The sequence below is a fragment of the Nansenia antarctica genome (assembly GCF_963989245.1).
Source record: "Nansenia antarctica genome assembly, chromosome: 6".
NCBI lineage: Eukaryota > Metazoa > Chordata > Actinopteri > Argentiniformes > Microstomatidae > Nansenia > Nansenia antarctica.
This window is the reverse complement of record NC_137676.1, coordinates 35,920,939-35,930,938: the sequence shown is the minus strand read 5'-3', so window position 1 is coordinate 35,930,938 and position 10,000 is coordinate 35,920,939. Positions and strand designations below refer to the sequence as shown.

Genomic DNA, 10,000 nt, shown 5'->3' with positions numbered 1-10,000 from the left:
GGACACTCCCGTTGGCCCAGAGAAAGCTGCTCAAACCTCCCTTTGGGCCCTGGGGGCGGAGCCAGGAGCCCTGATTGACAGGCCACTTATCCAACAGAAACATTCACATTCACCAACATGAAACATAATGACATCCTTAAACCCCTTCAAAAGATAATATCAATATCACACTCCTCCCCGTCTTTACAGCCATAGCACTCCCGACTCCTCACTCTGAAACACACACACACGCACGCACACACACGCACACACAAACCGTTTACTAATTTTGGAAGGGAAACTGCTGGAATGTTTGTTTTTATATTTGGAAAACATTATCTGATAAAACACACAAGCAGGAAGTTGGGTGTTGAGGAGAGTGACAGGCGGGGGGGGGGGGGGTGCTCTCAACCCTGCAGGGGGACGAGATTGACAGCAACACACACACTCACACTCACACTCACACACACACACACACACACACACACCCAGAGTGCGTCAGAGGGGGAGTAGGGTCTTATGAGAGAGTGGGGCTGGGCGAGGGACTGGCAGAGCTGTTGTCCTGATTGGCTGCTTGGCTCCCCCGGGGCGGGACCTCGATGATGCGCGGCTTGTCGATTATGCGAGCGCGGCGGTCGCCCTTCTCTACGATTCCGATGATCCAGGCTCCGCCTCCTGACCCCTGACCTCCGAACCCTGAACCTTGACTCTTCATCTCTGCACAGAACCTGGCTGCCTGCTCCCTGGGCAGACACACCAACAACCCTCCTGGAGAGAGAGAGATGTTAGACAGCATCAAAACAGCAGCTCTGGGAGGCTATTCTGGCATCCTGCAAAGAAATTCAAGCAGAAACTGTCCAAAAACTCACAAGTTCAATGGATGCAAGAATTGTGAAGGTGATATCAAAGAAGGGGTCCTATGTTAACATGTAACTTGACCTGTTAAGATGTTTTTGTTTGAAATAGCTTTTGATTTCAGTAAATATGACCTCCTAATATGACCTCCTAACCCTAAATTCATCAAATTACCGTTTTTAGTTCTTTACAACCTATAAAATGTTTTGAAACTCTGTTGTGCATAATAATTTGGAACAGTGCATTTTGAGTGTTTTATTTTTTTTTTTAAATACTGTTATCATTGGGAGGTTTGTTCAATAACATTTGAATTATACTCTAACGGTTGATGACTTGAAAATTATACTGATTGTCATTTGCATCGACTATTTAGGAAAATCTGAGAAAAATATAATTTGCATAATAATTTGGAACGCAGTGTATATCATTACATGCTGCAGGGGATTGTAAAATACTAAATTTCAATAGTGTGTGTGTGTGTGTGTGTGTGTGTGTGTGTGTGTGTTTGCACACACTGTGTACTGTTTCCCCTAGGATGTGTTCTAGCAGAGTAGGGTGATCTGGGGGCTTGTTGGACAGTCAGTCAGTTCTGTCAACTTTTAAAAAGCCATATTCAACTCCAAAACGAACGTCACCAAGCCTGAAAAGCACACGAAGTGGGGGAACGCTATACATGTAGATCGAGGGAAATTAAAAGAACACTTGACTGCAAAACAATGTTTAGAGAGAGAGAGAGAGAGAGGGGGGAATTCAAGCTACTGTACTACTACTGTATAAATGAGAGCTCACTGTTGGAAATGACATTCTGAACCTCCAGAGATTCTCAATTGCACAATTCATCTTATTGGCCACACCCGTCGACACAGTCCAACTCACAGTTACTTCATCAGTCGTGAAACGCTCACAGTTACTTCACCCCATGTGAAACGCTAACTATTTATCCCGGCATGTGTTCTATCTGCCGCTGTTGTATCTAGACGCCGCCTCACACCATGTCCCGTGGAACGGCTTTTACTCAAACGCTTTATTCTTTTTTAAGTCACTACCTATGAGGATAAAGGGATGTCTGCTCCGTGTCTGTCCGTTGATCGGAGGAATTGTGGCTCGCATCGGTACGGACCGGCGATTCACATCGGAACTCCGCTTTTAAGGTTTTAGCAGAAATACTGGGTGGAGCCGGGGTCAAATAATCGCACGGTCGGCAGTTCGATCCCCGGCTGCTCCACGTGTCGAGGTGTCCTTGGGCAAGATGCTGAACCCCCAAATTGCTCCAAAACGAGCGGGCCGGCGCCTTGTATGGTAGCTTGGCCGCCATAGGTGTGTGAATGTGTGTGTGTGTGTGTGAATGGGTGAATGAGCGGCCGTTGTAAAGCGCTTTGGAATAAGGTGCTATATAAAGTGCGATCCGTGAACACATGAGACACACACGTACCGGAGGTCTCAGACGACGTCCCCCCCAGCAGGTTGAAGGCGTTGCCGCAGGCCTTGCTGATGGCGGCCATCTTGGCAATGATGGGCAGGTTGTGGATGACGAAGGCCACCTCGCTCTGCTGCTGCGCCGCCAGGTTGTTGGCGTGTCCTAGCAACCCGAACCCCGTCACATCTGTCGCCGCGTGGGCCTGGAACCTGTGCATGAGGGCCGCCGCTGCGCACGCACACACGACACGCACACACACATGCACACAGGCACACAGGCACACACACAGGCACACACACAGGCACACACACAGGCGCACACAGGCACACACAGGCACACACGCAGGCACACGCAGGCACAAACACACACAGGCACACACGCAGGCACACACACAGGCACACACGCAGGCACATGCAGACAAACACAAACCTAAGATGAGAACCTTTCATATTCTTAAAACATCTTAGTGAAAATGGACAGCACGTGCCGTGATACTTCCATCAGAAACACAATTTCCAATGTACGAGTACACAAGAGTGAAAATCTTTGGCTCAGGTTCTTCAACATTGGCATTGCAGCAAGACACAAAATCTAGGGGTGTCAGTGGTGAGCTGGATGCTGCCTCTCTCCAGGACCAGGGGTGAGGGACCTCCTGCTCTGATGTCTCCTATGAAACGGAATCGCTCGGCTTACACCGCTTAGCCAACGGCGTGGGCGGAATCTACCTGTGCGGTTGAGCGTTGCCATGGAGAACATGGCTTCCTGGTAGGCCTGCTCCACTTCCTCCTTGGAGACGACCAGCTTGATCTTATTCCACTTCTCCGGCTGAGAAGAGAGGGAGGGAGGGAGAGAAGGAGAAGGAAACAGATCTTCAAACACAATCTTCAAACACAATGACTCGGCAGTTTGTAGCAGTGGATGGTCGAAATTGAGCGTGTGAGTCAAGCTTGCGTGTGATTGGCTGACCTGATCCAACCACTGGTGAGCGTTGACAGCCACCTGCGTCCCCAGAGGCTTGGTCAGGACCAGGACGTCTCCTGGGACCGCGCTGTCTGGCCTGCAACACACACACAGATACCTTACACCAGGGGTCGGCAATTAGGTTTGGCCTCGGGCCAATTTTTTTGGGAGCCACTAGATGGCGGGCCCGAACTTTTTTTTTTTTTTTTTTTTTTTTCCTTTCCTAACACCAGGGGAGCCACCCCTCCTAAATTTCGTTGTTTGGTACCTGTACTGTAGCAATGACAATAAAGACCATTCATTCATTCCATTCATTCATTCATTCATTCATAAGTAATTGATTGTTAAAAAATGTGACACGTTCTAATGCTTTGACTTTTCTTTCGAAAAATGTACACATCGCTAGTCAACTAACACAGCTTGTTTTGTGAGCCTGCTAACAATGTAAAGTAGTGTTGTAGTTAACTAGGTAACAATGTAAAGTAGTGTTGTAGTTAACTAGGTAACAATGTAAAGTAGTGTTCTAGTTAACTAGGTAACAATGTAAAGTAGTGTTGTAGTTAACTAGGTAACAATGTAAAGTAGTGTTGTAGTTAACTAGGTAACAATGTAAAGTAGTGTTGTAGTTAACTAGGTAACAATGTAAAGTAGTGTTCTAGTTAACTAGGTAACAATGTAAAGTAGTGTTGTAGTTAACTAGGTAACAATGTAAAGTAGTGTTGTAGTTAACTAGGTAACAATGTAAAGTAGTGTTGTAGTTAACTAGGTAACAATGTAAAGTAGTGTTCTAGTTAACTAGGTAACAATGTAAAGTAGTGTTCTAGTTAACTAGGTAACAATGTAAAGTAGTGTTGTAGTTAACTAGGTAACAATGTAAAGTAGTGTTGTAGTTAACTAGGTAACAATGTAAAGTAGTGTTGTAGTTAACTAGGTAACAATGTAAAGTAGTGTTGTAGTTAACTAGGTAACAATGTAAAGTAGTGTTGTAGTTAACTAGGTAGCAGTCCAATCCATTACATTGCAGTATTTTGGCTTGACTAGCAAGTTTGTGTTGTGATTCTCAACAACGTTGAAATGTAGTTTCACCCTTTTCCATAGTTTTGAATAATAAATGTGTGGACTGACGATGTAGCGCAGCCTAGCTTATTCTAATAATTATTTAACATACTTTCATTCTGAATGATTCCCCCCTCCTCCCAGACAAGGTCACATTATTATTGGATTGGTTGTTTGGTGCCGGGTGAAGTTAGCTAAACATTTAACCTGCTAACTAGCAAGAGAAACATCATGTCACTCTCCAAAGGTGTAAAGAGGAAAGTTGACGGTGAAAACAGGGCATTTAAAGAGGAATGGACAGCGAACTATAATGTTCATCCTACCTGGTTTCATCAACGCAAAGCCGTTGTGAGACTCACATCTTCCGTGCTCACAATGTTCCCTTTCTATACATGCGAGTCGTCCTTTTCCTCAATGAATGTGATAAAGACGCACGAGAGGAATCGATTGATGCAAAAAAAAACTTGAGAACTGCCTGCGGATTAAAGTGACGTCCATATAACCAGATATCAAGCAAATACTGACCGATGGGAGATGCCACTTTTCACATTAAGTGAGTACCAAGCCTGTCGTTATTGTATTTAATAACCTAATTGTATTTTGTATATTTTGAATGAATGGCTCATTGTAATTATTATCCCTAATAGCGTGTTTGCTCTGTCGTTTCAGGAGCATAGGCCTATGCACCACCACCCCTCGCATAAGCGGATTACTTTTCTTTCTTTTCTTTTTTTCACCGATTTTGTTGTCAATGTTTTTCAGAATATTAAACTGAATTTGCTTTGTTACTGTTCATATGTGTGTTGCAGTCACATATACGTAAACATTACGTTTGAATTATTTACTGAGCTGGTGTTATTTTTTTCAAACCACACACGGCTATTTCAGCACTACACGTTGTCCACCTACTTATGATTCACTATGAGGGGTTCAGCGTCAGTGCGCTTCGGTGCACCCCGCTGCCTGATTGTCTGTCCCTGTGTCATTCACTCTCAACATGGATAAAAGTACAATAAGCATTATTCAGGTGGAGGTAGATTCTCTATTCGGACATTATAGGCGCTATATGTGGGACTGTCGGTCCGATATTGTAAAAAAAAAAAAAAGAAAAAAAAAAGTGGATTCTCAAAATATTCTGCTGGGCCAAATATTATTGGTGATGGGCCAGCAATGGCCCGCGGGCCGCCTATTGCCGACCCCTGCCTTACACCATCTATTATACATACACATGACATCATAAATCACACACAGACAGAGAATGACAGACAGACAGACAGACACACACACACACACACAGACACACAGACACAAAGACACACACACACTCACATGATGAACTCGTTGGGCTGACAGACGACTGAAGCCACTCCTCCCACGATGATCCAGGGGTTAATGACCGTCTGGCCGCCAGTAACCGAAGTCCCGCCTTCCTCCGCCGCATCACGGAAGCCTCGCATCATCAACGGCATCACACGCTCACGCTCCTAACACACACACACACACACACACACAATTTATTTGTAATAACCCAAAATATAACAAAAGGTCACACAGATATCATGGATAAAAGTAGCACTATCTTCGTCACACAGCTAAGCTTCTTACAAGAGCTGACAATATCTGTGGCTAGGCTTTTTGCTTTGGCAGGCCTGCAATTTGCAGAGCGTCTACAGTCAGGTAATGTTCATGGAGGCCAAATATCAGTGCCACTAGCTGACACCTGAAGCCAACGCCACCAATAACTGTGACTGGTATTTTAACAGTTTTGTAGAATAGACTTCCTCTATGTGAAGGTCGAACAAGCAGCCTATTTCTAATATGGTCACCTGTCTTTGGCTTTGACCCACAACGTCAATATCATATCTGCCTCCCCATAATGCTTTTTTTTGTATGTTTTGTTTTGTTTAATGTATTGCTGTTTGTAAGTGTCTGTAATTGTCCTGTGGCTTCTATGTGCTTGAAATGTCGCTGCCCCCATAAGTGTGTATTAGGGCTGCCACAAACGATTATTTTCATAGTCGACTAGTCACCGATTATTTTAACGATTAGTCGACTAATCGGATCATAAATTACAGCTTATCGCACAATTACTCAATCGCTCTTATTTAGCTATCATCTTCTAAATTTAGCTTGAAGTTGTTAGTCGTTGTTGTAGGCATGTGCTAACTAAAAATAAAGACAATTAAAATGATTGTTCACTCAAAAATAGATATTTTAATGAACTTTGCAGATTTATTTCTGGCATCACTTGCATGTAATGTAATGTAAAGAGTAGTAGAGGGTGCAAACTGCTGAGTAAAATGAGGTAGGCTAGGCACTAGGCAACCAAAAGAATACAAAAACAAAAATAAATACTTGTACAGAGTACAAAAGTTTTGCTTTGCTTCACTCATCTCATAGTAGAACGCGCCTTCTTAGCACTGTAACGTTAAGACAACATTTTTAGCTATTTGATAAGTATCGCTTTGATGACAACGTAAAATAATGTAAGAAGGCTTTTAACGTAACGATATCGTTAGCCAATAACAAGCTAAATAGCTTACCGAGACGAGCCATCGTCTTCCTCGTCATCTGCCACAACGTGCTTCCTTTTTAGATGCTCGCGCATCATAGACGTGCTGCCATGATAAGCGAGTTCAGCTTTGCAAATTTTACATTTTACATTCTTTTTTTCAACGTTGTGGTTGAAATGCTCCCACACTTTAGAGGTACGAGGACAGGAAGACATTTCTCTGTTTGTTTTTCCGGGGAAGTCACGTGTGCCCCGGATGACCGACACTGCGCATGTACATCAAAGACACTGGGAGACGCTAGCCAGTGGCAGCTTCAGGGAAGAAAAACGAATGCTTATCGAATGAAATGAATGGTCTTTATTGTCATTGATATAGTACAGGTACCAAACAACGAAATTTGGGAGGGGGGGCTCCCCTGGTGCTAGGCAAAAAAAAAAAAAACGCTTATTTCAGCTCCAAAAAAACATGCGACTACGGCGATTACCAAATATGTCGGCGACGATTTTGGTAGTCGACGTCGTCGTGACTAGTCGACTAATCGTGGCAGCCTTAGTGTGTATGTGGTGTTTCTTGTAGCCCCTTCAATCACCTCAGCTTGCTTACGTGTGTTTTTTGTCAAGTGTGATGTTGGGGTACCTTGTCTCAGCCACGTGTTCTTAGAATATTTAAATGTTTTATTTTAACTAATGACGTTACTTTTCAGGATGCCATGTTGCAACTGGCCGGGGACTTCAGCTGAAAATTAGCCGACTAGGCTAACGCTGCCTTTTTTACTGTATTTTATATGGTTCATGTATTTGGATTGTCCTCGATATAATAAACTAATAAACTAAACTAAACTAAACTAAATCAGCTGCATTTGGCAGATTAGAAAAAAAATACTTTTAAACACTGTTTTGGATTGAGCTGCCAAGAAATCACAAAATGCTTTTCTGCCATGACTCAGCAATTAAGAAAACTATTTTTGGACTGCCAGCATCCCTCAACATCCTGAATATCAGTGTTGTGGTATTTCCTCTTCACACGGAGTGTAGAAAAACACAGAAAGTATTACACATTGCCATTTTCATAAGGAGGTAGTTGACAAAAAGTGTGTTAAAATCCCCAATTTTGGATAACAGCTCTGTGTGTTTGTGACGACGCAGAGTTGAGGATGCTAGCAAGCAATCCCAACAAATATGTTATTATATAATTGCTGAGTCATGGCAGCATTTTGTGATTTATTGGCAGCTCAATCCAGATTGTTTCATGCCCTTGCAATGAACCAACTTGCAATAACACCGGAATGCTTGTGAATCACGCTCACACACACACAGTTTGAATAACCAGGATTATCTCTTGCCCGGGCAATTGCAGTCAGAGTGACTAAGCAAACTCCAGGCCTCCAAGAATGTCCACACTTATTAGCACACCCACCCACCAGTGCACTACAGGTTAGGACAAACTTCCAGTTCAAAGTCTGAAATGGATTAGTATAACATGCAACAAATCCGTACATGTACACACACACACACACACGCACAAGTGAGACAGACAGACAGACAGACAGATAGATAGATAGACAGACAGATAGACAGAGTAGACAAACAAGCAGACAGAGTAGACAAACAGACACACACACTACCTTATCATTCATCTTCTGGCTGACACTCAACAGCATCAGCATGTTGTCGCACTCGGTGATGCCCATGGCGTACAGATCACTGAGGACGTTCGCACACGCTATCCTGCCCTGAGGAGAGGGAGAGACGGGGGGGGGGGGGGTGAAAAGAAGAATGCACACAGTCATGACTGCTACCTGGAACACTGTCACCCAGTACAGGGGCGAGTGTGTGTGGTCATCTGGAGAGAGGTTACGGTGATGGGTGAGAGTTGAACAGATGAACCGAGGACTTCATGAGGTGTGAAGAGCTGCACCTGCAACCTGACTTCTTTCCTTGTCTCGGTTTGGACTCAAACCCAAACACACAATAAACCTGTTTCAAGATATCCTGTGCGTTTTGCTGTGTTGTTCTTGAAATTAAGTAAACAGAAGGGATGTTTTATCAGTTGTTCCCGTCGGAGGTGGTGTGTTCTGGGAGCAGGCGTACATGCAAAAATGCGCATTAAAAAGGAAAACTCTAAACGTGGCGCTTTGCAAATCAAATGCACATCTTCTCCCTTTACAATTATGGCGGTAAGCCAATGTACACCTGTACCTGTGCAGACATGCGGAGTGCGCCATGTTTGGAGTTTCCACCTCATCTCCGGGTAACAATGGGTATAAAAACTTTGTATGGATATTAAGCAGCCTTTGGGATATTTAGTTTCCGTTGAAAATCAGGGACAGAGTACGTGGATACGTGGAAACTGATGGTTGTATATATTAAGCCAATACCATCACACACTGTGTTACGAAAGCGTCAGAGCTAGTGTGTAACCGGAGTGGGAAGCAGTCTGGTTGCATTTGCTGCTACGGTGTGAACTCACCATCATGTAGGGATCCTCCACCAAAGGGTAGAAGAAGTCTGTTGTCTGGACCAATGACAGGCCTCCGTGTCTCAGCGGGATCACGCAGGAGTCCATCCCTATCCCTGTAACCATGCCAACACACAGCAATGTGAGAGATACACACACGAAGACACAGGCACAGACACAGGCGCACACGCACGCACGCACACGCGCACGCACACACACACACACACACACACACACACACACACACACACACACACACGCACACAAATCTGCTTCGTCATATTACAACAGCAGAAACGTGTGGGCTATTCATTGATCATTGACAATGAAAACAAAAACAAAACAACAAACAAACAAAAAAGCATTATAACAGCCAGATACCTAACTAACTACTACCGTAGCACATGGTCGTGTGGTTGTACCGTATAGAGTTCTGTATGATTAAATGGCTTTCAGTTCTGTTTCAGTTGACGACAGCGTAGATGCATTTGGTAAAGAATAATGCCACCACCACCAGCTCCACTAGTAGAGCATCATGTTACTGTTAGCTACGAGGCTATATAGCTCTACTTCCATATGGGTGTGCTGCTTCCCAGCTCCATACCTAGTCGGGGGCCGGGGGTAACGGGGGCGAGCTGGCCGAAGTCCTCCGAGGCTTGTTGGTCCCCGGCGGTGTCCCCCCCGGGCCGGTCCGGCTCCAGTCCCGCCAGGAGTTTGAGCAGCGCCTCCTGCGGGACCTTGCAGCCTCATCCCTTCATGTCGG

General features: G+C 44.5%; 1 protein-coding gene across 1 annotated transcript in view; it reads right to left on the bottom strand.

Annotated features, from left to right (window-relative positions):
* sephs3 (selenophosphate synthetase 3) overlaps positions 1-10,000 on the bottom strand; it is a 10,468-nt gene that overhangs the window by 215 nt on the left and 253 nt on the right. Inside the window, exons 1-8 of the mRNA XM_080534938.1 lie at positions 9,842-10,000; positions 9,250-9,353; positions 8,405-8,512; positions 5,597-5,751; positions 3,218-3,308; positions 2,977-3,076; positions 2,267-2,479; positions 1-747 (exon numbers count right to left, since the gene is read on the bottom strand). The exon at positions 1-747 is cut by the window's left edge and continues 215 nt beyond it; the exon at positions 9,842-10,000 is cut by the window's right edge and continues 253 nt beyond it. Of these exons, the coding sequence (XP_080391064.1) occupies positions 497-747; positions 2,267-2,479; positions 2,977-3,076; positions 3,218-3,308; positions 5,597-5,751; positions 8,405-8,512; positions 9,250-9,353; positions 9,842-10,000 (1,181 nt within the window). The 3' untranslated portion in view covers positions 1-496. The remainder of the gene's footprint in view (positions 748-2,266; positions 2,480-2,976; positions 3,077-3,217; positions 3,309-5,596; positions 5,752-8,404; positions 8,513-9,249; positions 9,354-9,841) is intronic.